Source organism: Oncorhynchus mykiss, chromosome 2, assembly GCF_057628025.1.
Source record: "Oncorhynchus mykiss isolate SJ-2025 chromosome 2, ASM5762802v1, whole genome shotgun sequence".
Lineage (NCBI taxonomy): Eukaryota > Metazoa > Chordata > Actinopteri > Salmoniformes > Salmonidae > Oncorhynchus > Oncorhynchus mykiss.
In genome coordinates, this window is record NC_143023.1 from 72,106,824 (window position 1) to 72,131,352 (window position 24,529).

The 24,529-nt window shown below is 41.9% G+C and overlaps 1 protein-coding gene across 4 annotated transcripts in view; it reads right to left on the bottom strand.

Moving 5' to 3' along the window:
• Positions 1 to 24,529, bottom strand: part of LOC110495618 (solute carrier organic anion transporter family member 3A1) — a 69,743-nt gene that overhangs the window by 37,060 nt on the left and 8,154 nt on the right. For 2 of the 4 annotated variants that reach the window (XM_021570960.3, XM_021570953.3), the window contains exon 2: positions 23,735 to 24,194. The exons of the other annotated variants lie outside the window; for them this stretch is intronic. In XM_021570960.3, the coding sequence (XP_021426635.1) occupies positions 23,735 to 24,194 (460 nt within the window). The remainder of the gene's footprint in view (positions 1 to 23,734; positions 24,195 to 24,529) is intronic. 4 annotated transcript variants of the gene reach the window in all.

The window sequence follows — 24,529 nt, forward strand, 5'->3', positions numbered from 1 at the left end:
AAACTGAAATACCATATTTAGAGTAAAATCACTCCAAACTGCAGTAGGATGAAAACAGCAGTTTATCAAATGGGACACATGAATCTGTTGGAACTCTGGGATGTTATCATGACAATAAATACTCTTTGGATCGATAAAATGACTCTGTCTCCTGAATTCTTTCACAATATGAGTCCATTGCATTAAGATCTATGATATTAATGTACTTTGTGTGAGGCTCCCTTTAAAGGAGAATAATAAGTATACAGGCCAGAAGGATTATGTAGCACTTCTTAGAAACGGAAGACGGAAAACAGGGTAAGAGAATGTAAGCAAAGGTAAACACTGTCAGTTTGAATTTACAGTTGGATTCCGTTGCACAGTGAGTAGCAGGCACCTATTGTCTATATCAAGTCTTTGCTATGATTAGAATTCACCTTAGGGTTAACATTTTAAACGATGACTATCATTAACACTTAACAATCTTAACTACAGGGATCTTTGTTCCAGTTTGGGAGAAGGCAGAGCTTGACACCAGCAACACAGCCCTGTATAACCAGAGGCCATTTAAGGACAATAGCTTGCAGTCCTAACCCTCCCCTCCCACTTCACTGATGAAACCCAGCTAAGAAATTGGTACCCAGAATGTTTCTGTTTGGTTAGAGATAACCTTCTGTGAGACGCTGTCTTATCATCCATACACCCGGCTGAGGAACGGGAGGGATGCTCCAGTCACACTGGCTGTGGAGATAAAAATGAGTCACTGAAGTGTCATCCTGTGTGTTAATCCCTAAACACTGACCTGTATGACAGCTCACTAAATGTCAGGTGCATAACAGCAGAGCACTGTCTTTTCTTGTGTTTATCTAGTCTACTGCCTGCACTTTAGAGGAGTTATTTCAAACAACACAGATTACCTTATCGATTGGAGTTAAGTGCATCTTTGTAATGTCGTCATCTGGGAGAGTATACATGTATACTAAACCACATACTGTAGTTCCTAAAATGGTATTTAGAAAATGAGTCATACATTCATGTCATCGTTCATGTTTTTAGTGTTAATGAAATATGTGTTTGTCTATGTGTGCGTGCATACTGTATGTGTGTGTGTGTTTTTGTTTTGTTCGTCTGCGTACGTACGTGTGAAGAGGTCTATCTTTTTCCACTGCTAAACGCCGTAAGTCAACAGCATTAGTCTACCTGATCCTGACATGTTGTCGGATAATCTGTGGGTCTTAACCTTGTGTCACCACACACCATTCCAGGTAAGAGAGAGTCCTCATTAGCCTGAATACCTACATTAGGGAGATAAATTAGGAATCTGTGAGTGTTTGATGGAACTGACACTAGTGCAGTACTCAGTGCTATGGGACAGCCTCTTCATTGTAGGCTACATATCCACTTACTGCCACACAGTATTCTTGATCACAAGGAACTGGAGTACATTTTCTTTAAAACCTGATATTAAGTAACCTTAATGATGGATTCCTCAATGTGAATTTGACCTGATTGGCATTCATCCCTTTAAATCCGAGAGTGGGTGAAGCAGTGGACTGCATTCAGCTTGTCACATTTATTCATTAGTCGTCATTGTGCTTGAGAGCCAACATGGCCAGGGAAGGTCCCTGCTGAAAAATTAAAAGAGAGATATGTCTACAGTCTGTGATTTGCAATTATTTCAATAATGCTACGTTACAGCCCTTTCATAATGGTAATGATAGCCAGGTCAGGGAGGGAGGGAGAGCAGAAGAAACAGAGCAAGAAAGAGAGCGAGAATGAGAGAGAGGGAAGGGCACAGTCTAACAGCCATAGCAACCCTGTATTGTAGGGTTTAACACCGGTAACCAGTATCCATGGACTGTCCCGGGACCACTTTTCACATTTCTCAAAAGAAATTATGACAAGATCTGGAAAATTACTACATATTCTCCCAATGTAGCACTAACGCAATTCCACAAAATACACAACATGAGCAGCAGCAGATTGGCATAATTTTTATGGCACATTATCCAAACAGGCTGTCGCATGGAAACCTTTAGCCTAGCATATTTACTTCACACAAAGTCACCATATATTCAAAGGTTCTTCCTTTTAAAATTTTGAGTTTATGCTTATATCGTTTGTGGTAGATGGTGGCAGATTGTGGTAAATTGCGTCATTCTGTCATTGCACCACACTATCACAAAGGGGAGTTAGAATGCTGATCTATCGGTAGTTTAAACTGTGGCACAAATTTATTAGCATTTCGTAAATTAAATGGAGGTGTGAATGTTTCAGTCCGAGAGTCTCTCTTGATTGACACTGCCGGAATGCACACGAGACTCGAATGCAGTTTAGAGTTCTCATCAGAACCCAAGCCCGAGCCCTGGTCCAACGTCACAGAAATTAAATGAGCTCGAACCCGAAAAAATGCCAGATTTCTAGAAAACAGTAGGCTATATTGATTTATACGGGTGTTGAGAACAACACGGAGGAGGCGGGCGGCACCGGAGTGAGGAGATGAGGAAGCAGCCATTGGGCCTAGAAAAAGCGCAGAGAGAGAAAAACACCTTAGTCATGATCAACTGAATTATGAAAATATTGGAATAAAGTAGGCTAATGCAATTGAAGGCATTTATCAAGCTTGAACTGAAACTCCCCAAATCATATCCAACCGTTATACTAATTTAAAGCAATAGTCGTGTGTGGTCACCTAGATTATCATTTCAGCACCGTTTTGATTGGGACAGCGCCATCGCGCTGCTTTGATACAGGTTTGGGGAACTCGTCTCGATAAATCAATCAATGTCAATTTTTGTTTTCACTGAATCTCCGTTTCGATATTTGGTAACAATTAGGCTGGGGAAATGTTAGCTAAATTGAGGTGAGTGCTAGTTTGCTCATATATTAGCTGATCAGAACATTTTCCTAGCATGTTTTACAAGTCTGCTTGCTCTTCACTCGTGTAGTAACCTGTCCTACTCCAGACCAACAGACAGTAACTTGTCCGATAATCAATCAATCTGATTTAGTTTCACTGAACTTCTGTCTCTATATTTGGTTAGTTGATCTCTGGCTGGACAAGTGGAAGTGGCTAATTTATTTGTTTACTCATCTATCCCTGATCAGAAACATTTAGCATGCAATAATGTAGCCTAAATCAAGTGCATTATGTATCTACTGACTCATGTAGTAGCCTTATATAGCCTTGTATAAAGCCTAGACTATTGTATGTAGTTCTGTCTTTGAGCTCTTCTTGTCTATTGATGTTCTGTATTATGTCATACTGTATTATGTTTCATGTTTTGTGTGGACCACAGGAAGAGTAGCTGCTGCTATTGCAACAGCTAATGGGGATCCTAATAAAATACCAAAATACCAAATACTATCATCTCAATCCCACTGAAACCCAAAATCGCATGAAAACTCCTAACTTTATTCTGTAATCCATAAACTGCATTATCAAAGCACGTCTCGCCTATGCATGTCAAAATAGCACTATAACATTTCCCCTGCTTTTCTGCACTGTATCGTACTGCTGCGGTAGAGAATGTGTGATCAACAAATGGTATGAGATTAGATATACAGTGGGGAGAACAAGTATTTGATACACTGCCAATTTTGCAGGTTTTCCTACTTACAAAGCATGTAGAGGTCTGTCATTTTTATCATAGGTACACTCCAACTGTGAGAGACGGAATCTAAAACAAATATCCAGAAACTCACATTGTATGATTTTTAAGTAATTAATTTGCATATTTATTGCATGACATAAGTATTTGATACATCAGAAAAGCAGAACTTAATATTTGGTACAGAAACCGTTGTTTGCAATTACAGAGATCATACGCTTCCTGTAGTTCTTGACCAGGTTTGCACACACTGCAGCAGGGATTTTGGCCCACTCCTCCATACAGACCTTCTCCAGATCCTTCAGGTTTCGGGGCTGTCACTGGGCAATACGGACTTTCAGCTCCCTCCAAATATTTTCTATTGGGTTCAGGTCTGGAGACTGGCTAGGCCACTCCAGGGCCTTGAGATGCTTCTTACGGAGCCACTCCTTAGTTGCCCTGGCTGTGTGTTTTGGGTCATTGTCATGCTGGAAAACCCAGCCACGACCCATCTTCAATGCTCTTACTGAGGGAAGGAGGTTGTTGGCCAAGATCTCGCGATACATGGCCCCATCCATCCTTCCCTCAATACGGTGCAGTCGTCTTGTCCCCTTTGCAGAAAAGCATCCCCAAAGAATGATGTTTCCACCTCCATGCTTCACGGTTGAGATGGTGTTCTTGGGGTTGTACTCATCCTTCTTCTTCCTCCAAACACGGCGAGTGGAGTTTAGACCAAAAAGCTATATTTTTGTCTCATCAGACCACATGACCTTCTCCCATTCCTCCTCTGGATCATCCAGATGGTCATTGGCAAACTTCAGACGGGCCTGGACAGGCGCTGGCTTGAGCTTGTTTGTTTTACTTGTTCTTTCCACTGTATATTTTTTCAACAGAGTTGGTCCCCGTTACGATACCTTGATATTTAATCTATTTCCTCTCTTTATCATGAGCTGATCTGCTATCTGTATTATCATGAACTCGATTTTGCCAAACAGGAGATATTCTGTCACTTGCTTGAGGTTATCTACAGTGGTTCCTCCTTTAGAAGTTGCAGCGTACTGCGGCGCAGCTTGCATGTTGCCGCAGAATTCTATGACACATTATTTAAGTATGAACCACTGGTACCATTAATGCCAGTTAGTGCTAGTTTAACCACCAGTGGGCATCTTTAAGAAGCACTTGATAGCCTTCAATAATGACTGTACTAGAGAATGCAGGCACGCGGGAGACCAGCGTTCAATTCCCCGACAGGGAGGAAGGAGTAGGAAGTCCTTGTAAATAAGAATTGGTTCTTAACGGAATCCATATGTGTTATTTCATAGTTGTGATGTCTTCACTATTATTCTACAATGTAGAAAATAGTAAAAATAAAGAAAATCATCATTTTCCCACCTTCTGTTGTGGGATCTTGTCTTTGTTTGTTGCATGGGTTGCACTCCTAAGCTTTTCGTTCATTTTACTAAAGAAAATGTACGCCTACCACGCTGCACCTTGGTCTTCATTTAACGACGGACGTTACAGCTTCTAACTTCAATATTCTCTTTAAAAAATTAGACTGATACCACTTTTAACAGCACATTACTCAACACTAGTGAGAAACATGTTGCCTACGGTAGACCTACAGTATATCGAAAAACATGACATGACTCTCCGCCAATAATTACATATAGAGGATTGGAGGATTTATGAACGGCCTGTTTAGCAATTCACAACAATGTCATTGGCGATCAGGGTTACTCTATCATTACTAAATATTAGTTTCACCTCTTGTGAAATCTTTACACAGCGACGCAGCCAAGCCGGCAATGTGGCGCAGCGACAATCTTATTTTAGGAGAACCCTGGCATAGTGACCATATATTGGTTTAAAATGCTTAAAATTTGATTTTTGCGGTATTTCTCAGGACTCTCGGGATAAATAGGAATTATTCCCGGTATTGAAACCTGGTAGATTTTTGGGAAAATACTCCTCCCTACTGTGTTGGGCCTTGTTGCAGTTTGTATGATCAGTTTGTAATGCTGCCTTAGATGTTTTCCTGAGGGCTGAGGGTGACACACACAGTGCCCATTGTGCTTATGGGTGGTGGCAGGGTGGAGGCAGGCAGAACAAAAATCAGGGATCTATGGGAGGCTAAGACAAGTTGCAGCTCCCTGACCTCTTCTAATGGAGTTCCCCCAGCTGCCCCATAAAAGGAGAGTTGGAGCCAGAGCAGGGTAAAGGGATCAGCGACTGCCTGTAGCTGGTAACAGCTCCGTCAGCAGGTGGCTTTGCCCAATTACCAGGCTAGAGACGCCAACAGCAAGGCTCCTCATTCCTCAACAAGGGAAATATAATGAAGCTGCTTGGACAAAAGCATATCTGCCACAAATAAGTCTTAATTGTTCTGAATCCTGAGGAAGTGGGTAAATTGATGTGGTTTGCCAAATGTGAAGCTTGTTCAATGGAGAGGGAGAGGTTGGCAGTGATCTATAATGTGGAGAGGGTTTGATTTGGAAGTGAAATATGGAAGTGATATCATAATGTGGTGAGGCAAGGCCAGAATATTTTACCATGAGGCGTTATTGAATGAAAAATAGAAAGACCTACAGCTCATCAGGTTTTGTATCAGGTAATCTTTTTTCTTAGAGACATAGTGATTAAAAATAGTGTGTTTCTCAATATGCTAACAATCGTGCTCCACACTCTCATGCTCCAAATTCGTTCCCCGAGGACATTCTCTTGAGTATGTTCTTGTGAGGACGAGTATGGAGAATGCATAAACATTTACATTTGAGAAGCACTGCGCCCTCCCATGCTACTACATTACCTCTGACCAATACAGACGAAACAAGATAACTACACCGAACAAAGAAATAAACGCAACATGTAAAATGTTGGTTCCATGTTTCATGAGCTGAAATAAAAGATCCCAGAAATGTTCCATATGCACAAAAAGCATATTTCTCTGAAATGTTTTGCACAAATTAGTTTACATCCCTGTTAGTGAGCATTTCACCTGGCAGGTGTGGTATATCAAGAAGCTGATAAAAACAGCATGATCATTACACAGATGCACCTTGTGCTGGGTACAATAAAAGGCCACTCTAAAATGTACAGACAACACAATGCCACAGATGTCTCAAGTTTTGAGGGAGCGTGCATTTGGCATGATGACTGCAGGAATGTCCAATAGAGTTGTTTCCAGAAAATTGCATGTTCATTTCATTTCTAAGCCACCTCCAACATAATTTTAGATAATTTGGCAGTACATCCAACTGACGTCAGAACTGCAGACCGACCACGTGTAACCATGCCATCCAGGACCTCCAGTACCAGATTGTTTACCTGCGGGATCATCTGCGACCAGCCACCCAGACAGCTGATTAAACTGTGGGTTTGCACACCCAAAGAATTTCTGCACAAACTGTCAGAAATAGTCTCAGGGAAGCTCATCTGCGTGCTCGTCGTCCTCACCAGGGTCTTGACCTGACTACAGTTTAGCGTCGTAAGCGGCTTCAGTGGGCAAATGCTCACGTTCGATGGCCACCGGCATGCTGGGGAAGTGTGCTCTTCACAGATGAATCCCGGTTTCAACTGCACCGGGCTGATGACAGAGCGTGTATGGCGTCATGTGGGCGAGCGGTTTGCTGATGTCAATGTCGGGAACAGAGTGGCCCATGGTGGTGGTGGGGTTATGGTATGGTAAGGAATAAGCTACAGACAATGAACACAATTGCATTTTATCGATGGCAATTTGAATGCACAGAGATACCGTGATGAGATCCTGAGTCCGCCATCACCTCATGTTTTAGCATGATAATGCACGGCCCCATGTCGCAAGGATCTGTAGACAATTCCTGGAAGCTGAAAATGCCTCAGTTCTTCCATGGCTTGCATACTCACCAGACATGTCACCCATTGTGGATTTTGGGCTGCTTTGGATCGACATGTACGACAGCGTTTTCCAGTTACTAACAATATCCAGCAACTTCACACAGCCATTCAAGAGGAGTGGGACAACATTCCACAGGTCGCAATCAACAGCCTGATCAACTTTATGATTAGACGATGTGTCACGCATTCATGTGTCGCGCATGAGACAAATGGTGGTCACACCAAATACTGTCACGACTTCCACCGAAGGTGGCTCCTCTCCCTGTGCAGGCGACGCTCAGTGGTCATCGTCACCGGTCTACTAGCTGCCACCGATCCTTTTTTCTTTTCTGTTGGTTTTGTCTTGATTGTTTTCACCTGTTGCTTATTTTGGTTCGTCAATAGTCTATTTAAATGTCTAGAGCCAGCCTGCTTTTGTGCGGGCTTATCCTTACTGTCTGTGGTGAAGTTGCTTTTCGCCTGCGTATTTTGTTGTATGTTCTTTTCATGGGTTTTGGAGACATACTTGATTTATGGTCTGATTGTTGGCTAGACCAAGCTCAATAAATGCATTAAATTGGAAGTATTGCTCTCTGCGCCTGACTCTACACCCACCACTCCTAGGAATCTGTGACAGAAGCCCGCACCAGAACATGGAGTCAGCAGGAGCAGCTGATATTGTGATCCATTCACCTACTTTTTTTTAAGGTGTCTGTGACCAAGAGATGAGATGCATATCTGTATTTCCAGTCATGTGAAATCCATAGAATAGGGCCAAATGAATTCATTTCAATTGACTGATTTCCTTATATGAACTGTAACTCAGTAAAATCTTTTAAATTGTTGCATGTTGAATTTATATTTTTGGTCAATGTACATAATGCAAACATAAGCTTGTAACTTCCTAATTATCAACTAGCTAGCCAGCTAGTTTTAAATGTAAAAAAATACCTATAAGAATGTTGTTATGAAAGGTGGCCAACGTTAGCTACAAATTATTTGTGCGTAGATAGCTAACAACCAATTCTTTGTCAGTTAGCCTGCGATCACAGCAAACTACAGTGGATATTTTAGGTAGGAAAACATGCCAAAGTTAACACAGGGTGTATTCATTAACGTTTCAAGATAAAATATTGACAACATATGAGACGTGAATGTTTTCAATACATTTTGTGGTTGTGTCATATCATGTCAACAATCCTGAGAATTTATTGTTAAAGCTTGCATCGATCCATGTTTCAAAATATGTACAAACGGTGTATTCACCCGAGAAGTGCCCTTCGTGCTCCGTTTCGTATTCTGTGATTTGGACTCATACACCGACCATTGCGTGCTTCAATTTGCGTGCTCAGAGCACAGTAGTCTGCATATTGAGAAACACAAATAGTAAACTCCTGTGAACTCATTGAAAACCTAGAGAATACAGGATGCCAGTGAGAGGGACCTCCTGACCCTGGCTATTTAATAAAGGTTGATTCAATCTACATCTGATTGTTTGTAATAATCACTTCTTACGCTATTGATCCAAGTCCATTTAATTAGGCAATGTTATCCTGCGCTCCACGTCAGCATTGATACAGGGATAAAGTGCTGAACATGCTACTGGGTAATCCTAGGAGCCCTCAGAGCCACTACTTATAGACCACTCAATCAGTGATGCTGGGGATTTGTGCTAATGCCAGGAGAGGAGAGTGAATCTGCACATTTTGAGCACTAAGCACAAGGTCAACCTAACCTCAGAAAATGAACAGCTATGGTGCATCCAGAAATAGAGTGGATCTTGCGTTCTACTAAAGAGGAAGGGCCAGTTCCTGGGCCTTTATTTGTGAACACTTCTCTATGTCATTGTGTTGTCATTGGAGGCTCGCCTCTCAGATCAGCCTGAGCCTTCTGACAGCTGCCTCCTTCCCAGCAGGCATAGGGCCAGACCTGACGGCCGTGTCAGGGGAAAGGCTGAGCATCTCAATCTAATAGTCAAAACCAGCTAGACAAACAGGCATTTCTGTGGCAATGGCTTGCTGATGTTGTTGTGTTTATGATCTGCCTCCGCCCCCTCTTATTCCCTTGTCCCTCCCCTCCCCTGACCGGAAAAAAAATCCCCTTTTTAATCAGCGTCGACAAGGTCTGACCCAGATTGCCTTGAGAAGGTTGCACGATGACGGGTGTACTGAGGCCACAGTGATTGGAGATAGAGAGGGAGATGAGGAGGTTATGATGACCACCCTCTGCCTAGTCCAACACACATCCACTCTACCTTCCCTAAGCATTCAGACAAACAGATAGCCCAGGCTATACAGTAGCAGGGTTCAGATTGGTACAGGAGGTGCCGGGCCGGGCCGGAGAGGGGTGGGGTAATTTGGGAGGGGCAGTGTCTCTGGGTGGGCAGTGGACCAGGCCACTGGCCCTACTCTCCGGTGCTGCAGATGGTGGTCTGTACTGTACGGTGAGTGATATGTTGAGAGGCAGGCCACGGGCGGCAGGCAGCACACTGCTCTGGTGTTACCATGTTAAGGCCTCCCTCTGGGGCTTTGGGCCACGTTTGTTATCCAACACTGACCCACTTCATCCAGAGGTCTGACATATTTTGAGGCTTCCAAACTCAACCTTCACTTCCCTCTCTGGTGAGCCCAGCTGGAAGGAGCAGATGCACAATGCTCATCTGGCTAGCCTAGCGCCCATGAGCCACACTGCAGCTTCTAGGCTGGGTAATGTGCTCAACATTCTTAGAGGTCCACACTCTCCAAAACAGAGCTAAACCAAGGCACATGGACTGCAGCATGACTGGTCCAGCTCTGCCCTCTGCTCTGATGAAACTACCCTGCCAAAGCACACACATGGGTCAGTGCTCATGGCTGCAGAGACCCTGTTAACACCAGTGCAGCAACATTCTCTAGTCAGTTAACTGTAACACTTCCTGGTTGACTAGACTCCAACGCAAATGATAGGAGCATTAGCAAGAACTACGAGGGAGATGACAGTATCTGGCACATAGACAACTCTTTAGAGCATCATTCTCAGGACTGATAAAGGACATGCTCCGCTTTTAGATACATCGCCACAAACATTGGCGATAAAGGTGCTGTATTATATTGGCATCAATAAAGATACTGTAAAATACTTGAATAAAGAAACCATATAGCTCTTATCCTTATCCACAGAGCACTGAGACATCACTGTTTGGGTGACAAGTTTATGCCCTCATTTGTCATTTATTCATGGCCACTCAGAAAGTATAGCCTCACACAATGTGGTGTCATATCGGGGTCAACATGCTCAAACAGCACACAAAGGAATTTAGTGACACCATATGATGTTTAACTAAGAGCAGCCAAACCAGACACATAACAACAGAGTTGTGCCATGGACAGCAGTAATGACTGGCTGGTATAACCATAATGTTGGACAACTGAAGGATAACATGAGGAATGCCCAAATGGAAGTTGCTACAAACTACATTAGCCTGTTCCTGCTTCACTGATATAGAGTACCGAAGATGACTCACTAGCACTGCAAGGCATTTGTTTTGCTACATCAGGAGACAGCATTGATAAATGCTATCATTAAGTTTAAATAACGACAGGAAATTATAATGGAGTTATCCGCCCACTATAATTTTATTACGACTCTTAATAATGGCTATCACTTATCAATCAGTGTGGTACAGGTTGCCATTTACCAGACGTCATGCTCTTTTGGGTACAAGGTCTCCCGCATCTAATTGCATTTAACACATTATGTGATTTCTTTCCATGATTAGATTTTCCAATGCATATGTAGCTGTATTTCACTGCACTATCCAGACATGCTAGCTTGTTGTTGAGCAGTTAGATCCAATTGACACGGCTCAGTAAGGCCACTGTACTCTGACAAATGGTGTATAGCTACTATAGCGGTGCCTCTGAAGCATCCAGGGAGTTACGCTGCCAAGCAAGTGATACCAGGCCCACTGTCAGGCAAGTGGAGGGGCAGGTCAACACAACACAATGATGAAGAGAACTTCTCTGCTGCCTTAATGAATCCATGTTGTTTATGGTGTTGCTAGGGCACACTCAGCTTGGAGTTTATCACAGAGATGGAAAAACCCATTTAGAATCTAATCCTTCAAGATGACATTACAGTGCTGAGTTTAAGTAGCTTATAAACACACCTTGCTGAAGACACTGTTTGGAGTCAGAACATTTTTGCAGAATGTTGATTGGTCTCTCGAAGGATATATGTCACTGCAACAACTACAGAAGACTCCTTACAGAACCAAAGCTGAAGTGTCCATCCTGCCCTGCCTTTCTAAAGTCTTCGAAAGCCAAGTGAACAAACAGATCACCGACCATTTCGAATCCCACCGTACCTTCTCCGCTATGCAATCAAGTTTCCGAGCTGGTCACGGGTGCACCTCAGACATGCTCAAGATCCTAAACGATATCATAACCGCCATCGATAAAAGACAGTACTGTGCAGCCGTCTTCATCGACCTGGCTTTCGACTCAGTCAATCTCCGGATTCTTATTGGCAGACTCAATAGCCTTGGTTTCTCTAATGACTGCCTCGCCGGGTTCACTAACTACTTTAAAGATAGAGTTCAGTGTGTCATGTCGGAGGGCCTGTTGTCTGGACCTCTGACAGTCTCTATGGAGGTGCCACAGGGTTAAATTCTCGGGCCAACTCTTTTCTCTGTAAATATCAATGATGTCGCTCTTGCTGCGGGTGATTCTTTGATCCACCTCTACTCAGACGACACCATCCTGTATACCTGTGCACATCTGGCCCTTCTTTGGACACTTTGTTAACAAACCTCCAAACGAGCTTCAACGCCATACAACACTCTTTCCGTGGCCTCCAACTGCTCTTAAATGCTAGTAAAACGAAATGCATGCTCTTCAACCGATCGCTGCCCGCACCCACCTGCATTACTATTCTGGATGGTTCTGACTTAGAATATGTGGACAACTATAAATACCTAGGTGTCTGGCTAGACTGTAAACTCTCCTTCCAGACTCACATTAAGCAGCTCTAATCCAAAGTTAAAACTAGAATCGGCTTCCTATTTCGCAAAACAAAGCCTCCTTCACTCATGCTGCCAAACATACCCTCGAAAAACTGACTATCCTACCAACGATCCTACTAATCTAAATTGTAATTACTTTGACGCTATTTGCCTATTTATTGCCTTACCTCCTTACTTCATTTGCACACACTGTATACAGATTTTTCTATTGTGTTACTGACTGTACATTTGTTTATCCCACAACTACATGTTGTTTTTGTCGTACTGCTTTGCTTTATCTTGGCCAGGTCGCAGTTGTAAATGAGAACTTGTTCTCAACTGACCTACCTGGTTAAATAAAGGTGAAATAAATATAATAAAAAAACAGAGCTAATGTAGGTTGATGTATGGTAAAATGTGGTTGATGTTGATATTGTAAATACGGTACTATACTATGTAGATAAATTACCATATAAAAGTGAAATTATCTTGTGAAGTGACTTGATATCTCAGGAGAGTATATGTTTACTTTTTAAATAAGAAAATAGTGATGCACCGATATTACATTTTTGTCCGATACTGATATCCGATATATTCTTTGCCAAAACACCCCGATACGATAACCGATATTTACAATTTTAGCGGCCTTTTAAGCATTCTAGTACAGTTAAATTGTTAACACACAAACATGGACGCAGCGGTCTAAGGCACTGCATCTCAGTGCAAGAGGTGTCACTACAGTCCCTGGTTCGAATTCAGGCTGTATCACATCAGGCTGTGATTGGGAGTCCCATAGGGCTGTGCACAATTGGCCCAGTGTTGTCCAGGTTTGGCTGGGGTAGGCTGTCATTGTAAATAAGAATTTGTTCTTAACTGACTTGCCTAGTTAAATAAAGGTTACACACACACACACACACACACACACACACACACTGACGAAAAAGTTATTTTGTTGGTATTTACGTATGTCCCCATTACCAGTAAATCATAATCAAAATCTATTTCTTTAACTTAATTGCTGTGCTGTTTCATTGTTCATTTGTTCAGTCGTTTCATTCTCAACCAGGATTTCTATAGAACACCGTTTGGGTCTTGGCATGTTAAAAAAGATACACGTCAAATAACACTTTTGACGTGTCAAATAAACTTGTTGACCAATCAGGACCTGAATATGATTGCACGTCACATAATAATGTAACGCGTTCATTAATTCTGTACGTATTTATTACACATTGATTACACTATCACTTGTATTTCATATGTCACAACGATTCATCGATACTTATGCTATGATGCTGGTAAAATTGTCTCGCGCACCTACAGTGCTGGTCATAAAAAAAGCTAGTTAGCTCATGGATGCCAACAATGTTCTTCCCAAAAAACATAGCAAAACGACATAATATTTCAGTAGCTATAGTTATCTAGCTGACTATATAGCTAGGTGTCATCATCTAAAATAACCCTAATTTATAAGTCAGTTCTTATTTGATTAATTGGGTGGCAGGTAGCCAAGTGGTTAGAGTGTTTGACTTCTAACTGAAAGGTTGCAAGATCAAATCCCCAAGCTGGCAAGGTAAAAATCTGTTAACCCACTGTTCCTAGGCCATCATTGAAAATAATAATTTGTTCTTAACTGACTTGCCTAGTTGAACAAATGTCGAATTAAAAAATGTATGGTGGTTGGACCCATCTATTTGAAGCTAGCCACAATAAGGATTATCAACAATAGTGGACTTGGCGGTTAGCCTTCAAAATAAAAGATTGTCATTGACAGTGATGCAAATGCATACAAATAGTATAATTATGACATATTTTAATAGATCATGCTAAACGAGGTTGGAATGATATATAAAATCAACAAAAGACAAGCATTTGTTACTTTAACAACAATCTGTTGAAATCACACTGGATGTATTATACTTTACAAAAGAATTAGGGCATACTTATTTCACTGTATGGATTGTGGATCAATGACATGGGGTATCAGTCTACACAGAGAACATTAGCATCGTAGCTCTTATTGCGGGACACTGAAACAACTGTGAATTGAGCAACATTTATTGTCAACCTATGTGTATTGAACACTATTCCAGAGGAAAAACAATACTGTGCGGATGTTTTAGAGTCTGATAACTCTGAGGAGGACGTTGGGAAAAAATATCTTGGGTATTGAGTAGACTGTTACCCCATTTCATTGATCCCCAATCCTTAGGTAAAACTGTACAATGCGATATGAATGTCAATACACACAATAGGCTGACTGGGGAGGTGATTTCACACAGTCACGCGATAAGAGCTACAGCGCTAATATTTGCGTAAACTCTTCACAGTTGTGTTCTGTGGGTGTCACCAAGTAGACTAATACCTCATTTCATTGCTTCACATTCCAACCTTGTTTAACATCATCTAGTCTAAATACGGCATGATTCCACCAATTGTAATCTTCTGCATCACTTTCAAATAGGTACTTTTATTTTGAAGGCAAACCACAAATTCCACTATTGTCTCTAATCCTTATTGTGGCTAGCTTCATAACACATAACCCGCTCAAGTCGAGCCACACTAGCCAGATGAAGCTAGCTGGCTGCTTATAACGTTAGCTTTGGGCAACAGCTAGCTATTTATTTTCATGAACTGAAGTTCAATTTCAATAGGCGAACAACAACTGGCTACCTAGCTAATACTTACTAATACTTACTCACAATGACTCCTAAATCATTGCTAAGAATAGTGAAAATGACTGCAGTTTCTACTGGTCATTGTTTTCAGGCTGGTTGTATTGGTGCTAGCTAGGTACCAAGCTAAAGTGAACTAGCTACCCCAGAATTTGCAGTTGAACAAATAATGCTTTATTACCAATGCGGTATTGTAAACACATCTTCGTGGCCAGTGTTTGCTTGTTTGCAGACTTTTTTGTACAGCTGTGACACTGCTACTGATAGTAGTGGTGGCGCTTGGTTTGCACGTACAAATTCAGATCACACAACATTCTGTAATAGAAAAGTGTTATTTGACGTGTCAAATTAAAAGCTTATTTAATGCGTCAAATAGTGTTATTTGACGTATCTTTTTTGACACGCAAATATCCAAATGGCATTCCATAGTATGTTGTGAAGCTAATAGCAGTGACGCTATTACTAAGGAACTCCGGTAGGGAATAATAGCGCGCTTGGTAACGTTAGTGTGTACCGGTGCTCGACCAGTCGCGAAAGCCAACATTACCGACGACAGAGAACGGTTGATTGTCAAGGGCAATAAATTCCATTATCTTGGTGTTAATGGATTTCGTCTTTGAGTTGTCTCGCTGAAATGTACTCTTTCAAATGACTGCTCGACTTGAATGTTCGATCCACACAGCAGACATTGTGGGCTAGGTTAGGAATGCTATGTTGCAGGTGTAGCGCCAAATGTTACGTAGCGTCATTACGTCACGTTATATAGGTATGCACTTCAGCTTTGACATCGTTTTTTCACATCGGCGTTAAACTAGACATTGGGTTGATAAAAATGTTGGCATTTTTAGCTAATATCGGCCGAATACGATATTGTGCATGTTAAATAAAACAAAAACCTCTCTTGTCTTCATAATGATTATCATAAGCATGTTCTTTTTTCTCTTTGGGCATGTCTTGAAGTGACTTATCCCAGGACTTTTTGAAGTAAAGGTCTTGAGTTTTAGTTTAAGAAACTGTAATGTAAGGGGCTACTGTGGGAGTGTCTGCCAGTAAGCAAAGGCAAATTGCTTTAGGCTGCAAAACTGTTCAGGTAAGAATCGCATATTTGTGCCTTTCCAAAGGAGTGGGCACTTGTCTTGTCTCTGGCCATAATAAAAAAAGAAGGACCTTTGTGTGTTCCCCCTCAGTAGCTAGTCTGTCATATATAGTTTGGATTGACTTTATGACAGATCCCAGGGTCTGTGTGTGTGTGTGTGTGTGTGTGTGTGTGTGTGTGTGTGTGTGTGTGTGTGTGTGTGTGTGTGTGTGTGTGTGTGTGTGTGTGTGTGTGTGTGTGTGTGTGTGTGTGTGTGTGTGTGTGTGTGTGTGTGTGCGCACGCAACCTGTGCCTGCACAGCTTTGTGTTGGCCAGGGAGAGACTGGAGTACTTTATACGCTGGAACATACAGAGCATTCTTCCCTTCTCCTGCTCCGCTCTGCTGGGACCTCAGACTGTTGCCGTCGGTACATGAAGCCTCAAAGTTTAACACCAGAGTGCTGATAAATGGAATTGCATTTCAAAAGGCCACATCTCTGATAGACGCTTCTGTTCAAATCTTTTTTCACTCTTCCTATCTTTATCAATGACAATGCAGGAAGCACTCATTTAAAATTGAAAAGATCTAGGCCTGATCATTCTATTATGGCCTCTCCCCACATCTAGGAAAACATTTCTGAAACCTGTGAAGTTAATATGACATTAAATTAGCTGATGCAGAGCAGTACTAACAATTTTCAAATCATCAAACAATGATCTGTTACAGACCCCAGATCCTAGAAATACAGCCTTTTACACTGGTGGCAAAAAGATCATAACCACTTAATACATTGACACTGAATAAACAAATGTGATCATTTCAGTCTGCAGATAGGTCCTCTCATGTTACAGGAGACTACCCAGGCTTGAAAAAGCCTTAAAAGCAGTGAGAGTTGGATGGGTAGGGTTAAGGCCTAATGGTTTTTGGAAGGAGCATTATTGCTGAACAACTGTATATGTATGTGCTGTATGGTTTTGCAACCTCAGGCCCTGTGGGAAGAGCCATAATTCAAACTATATGGTGAAAGAGCAGTGGGAATGGAGGGAGATCGTGTTGACTAACTCTAATCATATTTGCTCCCTTCGGCCCAATTGAGTGCCTACGTCTAGACATGGAAAACAAGATAATCTCGTAAAACACAGTGTTTATCCGCAGCACCACTTTTAACATCAAGTCGTGATGGAAGCAATTTCACCCCTACCTAGACTAATCCTTAGTATTGCATTTGAGGAAAATAGTACAATGTTCAGCGCTCAACATGATTGAATCCACAAGTTCAACAGTGACAGATCCCAAAACTGAAAGTAAAACCAACTGGATCAGCAGTGGTCAGACTCTAAAGCAGGCCTACTTCTCCTGAAAAGTCAGGCAGTTTGAGAACACTCTGTAAGTGCTGCTATATAAAAAAAATGGCAACATCGTTTCAATCCGTTTTATCTGCCGATTAGTACTATAAGTCCTGCCTGGCAGGGAGAGACAGCCCCAGTCCTTCTGCCCAGGCCAGCCCTGTCTCCGAGTCAGTAGGAGCTGTTTTTCACATGTGGTATGCATGTGCAGTCAGGCTGCTCAGACGCACCTCAGGGCTAGCTGGTTGGCATTCCTGCCTCACTCTGTAATTATGGCTTCACTCCTACAGACCACTGCTCTCTCTGCTCCTCTCTTCTCCACAGCCCACTCTCACATTTTCACAGGTCTTCCACTGATGTCATACTGCCATTACCTGAACAGTTTATACCACTGGCTAATTAAAATAATATGCTATGCATGAGGCTATAGGCGGCATCTGCCATCATCTTCAACAACAAAAGCTTGTGATGATGGTCATTTAGAAATGAACATATCACAGCAGAACATAAAACTGAGCAAAGACTTCTACCAACGGTGTGATAGTAGTAGTATATTAGTCTAATCACCACAGTCTCACCTCACACCCTGGGTCTCACTGCATTACACAATGAGCTGCAGATGAATATTCATGCCTCCTGACACATTGATGTACAGTATGAACCTGGTTGTGTCAGAGTGAGAACACAGAGATACATTTCACAAGCAGTGTTCAAATAGCCCATACGTCTTCATCACCCATCACAAGGATCATATTGTATACTGTAGTTCTGCTCTCTATTTCTGCAGGAGTCCCATTGTCACTCATTGCTCTCTGACTGCCTATAGGCCAACTACCACTTCTTCCTCCTCTGTCAACCACTTATGCCTTTTAAATGCACCGCACTGGTCCATCCATTTTATGGACAGTATGTGAGGCTGTTATTTCAGGTTATCCTTACAGCAGTAATGCATAGTAGTGAAATACAAAGAGTCAAATCTCCCATAGCGAGCATGTAGTGGAATTATTCAGGCCGGGCAGACGAAAAACAGACAGACCCCTTACGGCAGGGTAGCATAGTGGTTAGAGCGTTGGACTAGTAACCGCAAGGTTGGAAGTTCTGAGCTGAGCTGACAAATATGTCGTTCTGCCCCTGAACAGGCAGTTAACCCACTGTTCCTAGGCTGTCATTGAAAATAAGAATTTGTTCTAACTGACTTGCCTAGTTAAATAAAGGTTAAAACAATTTTTACGGAAAAACCACATGAATTTCACATGAAGTGTTCCAAAAACACTTTTGTACATGATTTCATGTGAAATTTCATGTGAAATCATGTGATTTCTCTGTAAGGGACAGACTGACGGCAGACTAGGAAGCTAAAGGGCAATCACTATGCTGACAGTGTCTGTTTTAGTCATTAAACATACAGAATCAATTAGGCTACCATAACACCAGCTACTAACCTTCATATCATGGGCCTTTGGGACGTATTAACTCATATAAAACAACATATTCAACCTCCCCAGGCATGGATGTACAGTATGTTGGGGTGATTTTTTTTAGTAATGTATCTATGGTTGTGTTTGGCCTGCATTGATCAAAAATAATATATTTCTGTATGTGAAAATATAGAAGCATCTATTTCAGCTTTTTGAGACTGGTTACTACCAGGCAGTGGAAGTCAATACTGTCATGCTGAATCAGGACTGTCTTGCAAAAGTGTTAGAAAAATATTTTCTAGAGGAAAAATATTGCAAAACACAACTTAAGTACAACTTTATCTGATTACTGTCACAATGTGTACACCCCCTGCATATTATGTTTCATGAATAATCATACAACACATTCATAGCCACGGGAGGATGTTGGAGGGGTGCAGCAAATTGTTTTTTTGGGGAGGGCTATATATGCCCGCGGTACAGACAGCTATATCAGGCCGCTAATACAGGAATAGTAAAGGCTCAGTGCACTTATTTTGTGGAAAAAAATGTTTCTCTCAAATATACATAAATATTCAGATTTTTCATGGGGGTGCTACAGCAAATCAATCTTACAGAGATTCAGACAATCTCCTCCATTCATGCTGTTACCAGCACATGACATGCCAGCAGAATGGGGATTAGGATGATCAGCTGAGCACATGCTCCCAACTCAATGCCACATTGTTCTCTGATTCTCACCGCTTGTTTTCCTCCAACTCTCCTTGCAGCTTATGAGGAGAACCGCACCAAATCTCCCTCTATGCCTGCCAAACTTTAATCAGTCCACTTCCTACTGTACAGTGCTAACAAGGCACTGCAGTTGTGCATTACGTCAAAGCTGTTCTGTGCTTGTTTGCTTCTGTCGCTTCTAAACAAAGCAGAGCACATTGTGAAAAATAGCTAGGACGAAGAATGAAAGTTGGGGAGGTACAATTGAAGTCTGAAGTTTACATACACTTAGGTTGGAGTCATTAAAACTCGTTTTTAAACCACTCCACAAATGTCTTGTTAACAAACTATAGTTTTGGCAAGTAGGTTAGGACATCTACTTAGTGCATGACACAAGTAATTTTTCCAACAATTGTTTACAGACAGATTATTTCACTTATAATTCACTGTATCACAATTCCAGTGGGTCAGAAGTTTACATACACTAAATTGACTGTGCATTTAAACAGCTTGGACAATTCCAGAAAATGATGGCTTTAAAAGCTTCTGATAGGCTAATTGACATCATTTGAGTCAATTGGAGGTGTACCTGTGGATGTATTTCAAGGCCTACCTTCAAACTCAGTGCCTCTTTGCTTGACATCATGGGAAAATCTAAAGAAATCAGCCAAGACCTCAGAAAAATAATTTTAAACTTGATTAAAAAGTCTGGTTCATGCTTGGGAGCAATTTCCAAACGCCTGAAGGTACCATGTTCACCTGTACAAACAATAGTACGCAAGAATAAACACCATGGGACCACACAACCGTCATACCGCTCAGGAAGGAGACGCATTCTGTCTCCTAGAGATGAATGTACTTTGGTGCGAAAAGTGCAAATCAATCCCAGAACAACATCAAAGGACCTTGTGAAGATGCTGGAGGAAACAAGTACAAAAGTATCTATATCCACAGTAAAACGAGTCCTATATCGACATAACCTGAAAGGCCACTCAGCAAGGAAGAAGCCACTGCTCCAAAACAGCCATAAAAAAAGCCAGACTACGGTTTGCAACTGCACATGGGCACAAAGATCGTACTTTTTGGAGAAAAGAACACCATCCCAACCGTGAAGCACATGGGTGGCAGCATCATGTGGGGGTGCTTTGATGCAGGCAGGACAGGTGCACTTCACAAAATAGATTGCATCATGAGAAGGAAAATTATGTGGATATAGTGAAGCAACATCTCAAGGTGTATGTAAACTTCCGACTTCAACTGTATATGCTGTTGGCCTGAGATCATACAAGACACTGAAGGCCTTTGGTTTGAGTTTGACCGACACATCAGTGTTACACTAACAAATGTCTTCCATATTACTAATGTTGTAAATATATCAGGAAGGACCTTGTCTCCCAATCAGCCATTATCACATTCTGTGGTGCTGCTTAGATATCAAACAAGGCCATGCATGTAGCAGCTGATTCATCAAGCCACGTCTCCTCTATCCCATCGAAGGCTAATGTGCATCCATGGACACCACGTTACGGCCAGCCTTTATCAAACTAGGAAACCTGGCTGCTTTAATCGGGATTTGTGGCTTTATCTACCAATATAACAATGTTCTCTCTCTCATTATCAGCAAAAAATAAAGAAGAAAGAGCACATGTTGCACGGAAATGTCCAATTATCCCTCAACGAAATCTCTTTGTAACCTTGACAACTCTAGGTCTTTAAAGCGAGTTGCAATCATAGACATGATTTTTGCTTCATCTCGACTTGTGAGATGACTGTGAATTATCTCTACAGGTGGTCTTCCTCTGGCAGTAGATTTTAACCAGCAGCCAGCATCTAGCCTAAAGGCTGTGATGTCATGTAACATGCCCTGTGTACGCCCTTCAGTTAATCAGAATAAATATTTAACAAAGTTATGGCGTGTAAACACAGCAACACAGTCATGACAAGGGCACGACAACGCCTCTTCCAACTTGTAAAGATTTTACATGGGCCCTCAGATCCTCAAAAAGTTCTACAGCTGCACTATCAAGAGCATTTTGACCTGCTGCATCACCGCTTGGTATGGCAACTACTCGGCATCTGACCATAAGAGTCTACAGCGGGTAGTGCGCACGTCCCAGTACATCACTGGGGCAAAGTTTCCTGCCATCCAGGACCACTATACCAGGCGGTGTCAGAAGAAGGCCCTACAGATTGTCAAAGACTCCAGCCACCCACGTCATAGACTGTTTTCTCTGCTATCGCACAGCAAGCGGTACCGGAGCTTAAAGTCTGGGACTAAAAGGCTTCTGAACATCTTCTACCTCCAAGCCATAAGACTGACAGTTAACCCCCTTTTTTTGCACTGACTCTACCCACACACACACTCACACATACTACACTGACACTCCAACACACACATACACACTACATATGCTCACACACACACAAACACACACACACACACACACACACACACACACACACACACACTACATATGCTCACACACACAAAACACACACACACACATGCATATTGACGCCATACACATACACTCACAGATAGACACACTTTTAAACGCTGCTGCTACTCTGTTCATTATCTATCCTGATTGCCAAGTCACTTTTACACCTACCTACATGTACATAATACCTCAATTACCTCAACTACCTAATACCCCTTCACATTGACTCGGTACCGGTAAACCTTGTATATAGCCTCATTATTGTTTTTTTATTGTGTTACATGTTCCTTTTTTGTTGTATTTTAATTTTTTTACTATTTAAGTCTGCAATAATGGAAAAGGGCTCGTAAGTAAGCATTTCACAGTAAATTCCACACCTGTTGTATCCGATGCATATGACAAATACAATATTGATTTGATTTAATTGTGGTTATACAAGGGGGGCTCATGACACACATATACTGAATGCTCAATGTGCAAGGCAGAACAACATTAGGGTGTTGTCAATACAATGGCCTTTACAATCAGCAGAGCAAATACGTCAGAGCCACACAACCCTTAATTTTGAGAAGTTTACTGGGATGACTGACCACAGCATATCTTACCAAACATCAGTGAAATATATTCAAAGATGCAGTAAGGCACTGCAAAGAGACAGTACCCTCAGGGTACATTCGCAAACAATCATCTGCTATTTAAGGTTAGCTCAGAAAGTGCTTTGAATACACTGTTAAACCTTGAAACGCTAAGTCAGCAGTTGGTCAAATACCTGTGTGAGAGCGCAAGCCAGCTGAGTGGAGACATTTTGTACTTTATGCTCCTGTTTCATCCCAGGCATCTGCACTTGACTGTGACTCCAGCACAAAGGTAATGGAGATAATAAACAGATCTGCTCACCTGGCAGTCACATGGGCCAGATTGTGCTTGGGGACAAAAGAAAGACTGAGCACAACACAGAGAATACATTCATGCTGTATTGACTCAAAGGCAGGGCTGTGTACACACTGCACCTTCCGGCAGTGAACAGAAGACAAACACAACCACTGTTTGTCCTCCCACCATACAGATGGGACAATTTGGGTAGTCTTATGAACCCATTGGCACTGGAACAAATATATTGTGAAATGCTAGTGTGATAACAATCTCCTTCTCTTAAATATTATTTTAATATAAAATAGCTATATGGCATTTGGCAGACACTTCTATCCAAAGAAACTTACAGTTATGGAATCAAACACACTATCTTGGCGTTGCAAGAGCCATGCTCTACCAGCTGAGCTACAGAGGAGCACACTCAAATACCGAAAGAAAATAGAATATATTGCAGTGAAATGTCCAATTATCCCTCAAAGATGTCTCTGTCACCTTGACAAAGATCTCATTGTGTCATTGTGATCCTCCATTTCTATTTAACTGTAAGGTTAAACTGTAAGGTTAAACTGTAAAGTTAAATAGAAATGGAGGCTCACAATGATACAATGAGATTCTTCCCTCCTGGACCTTTATTAAACCTCTTATGGTCCACCTTTTCTGTTTTATTTCCTCATTAAAATGACATGTGTGAAGTGGTCTCAGTGTGTAGTAAATCTGGTTTATAGTGTATTAACATATCCTGTAGTGTAGCAACGTATTCCCATAGTGTATTAATGCATCTAACTAACTTACCTATATACAGAGAGGAGTCTTTCCTCTTCACATGGTCATCTATGTAGGACACACCCAGGGGCTGAACTGGGGTGGCTCCAATCCCCAGCAGCATCTGGGCCCCAATCAGCAGCAGGTACATCATGTTGGTGTTTGCCTTGTTGGAACACAACTCCTCTATATATTGCCCACCATTCCTGGTACTGTTGGCGCACCCATTCCTGCCCACCTCAGTCCTCCAAGTCTGCCCTGGCTTATGCTCGTATTGTTTGGTTAGAAACTCTGGCAGTGCTGACAGAAGAGCTCCTAGCGCCATGACGATACCCCCACAGCCAATCAACCTTGGCCGGTTTGCTTTGGCCCCGAAGTAGCTGACGAATAGGATAAGAGCTAGATTGCCAATCTCAAAGCTGCTGGCGATCACACCCACATCGGCACTTTGGAGGTTGAATCGTCGCTCCAGGGTGGTCAGGACACTCACCTGAGAAAGCAACAGCAGAGGAAATATGTTGCTCATAAACGGCAATCATAACTAACTTCCCATAACTGATTAACTTCGTAAAAGACAGGGTATCATCATTACGATGCTAAAATATTACCAGGCTTAAAGCCTAATTGTTTTCTCACTCACTGAGAAGTATGTAATTGAGAGGAAAATGGGGGAAAACACCTAGCTTACAAATAGCAATTAAATAAATACGGCATGGATCATGGTTATTGTTTTACCACAAGAATCACTTGCAACATTTGATGCAGTTCAATGAATATCCTTTGGTATACTGAATCACATCTCAGATGTCAAGTAACCAAGACTGT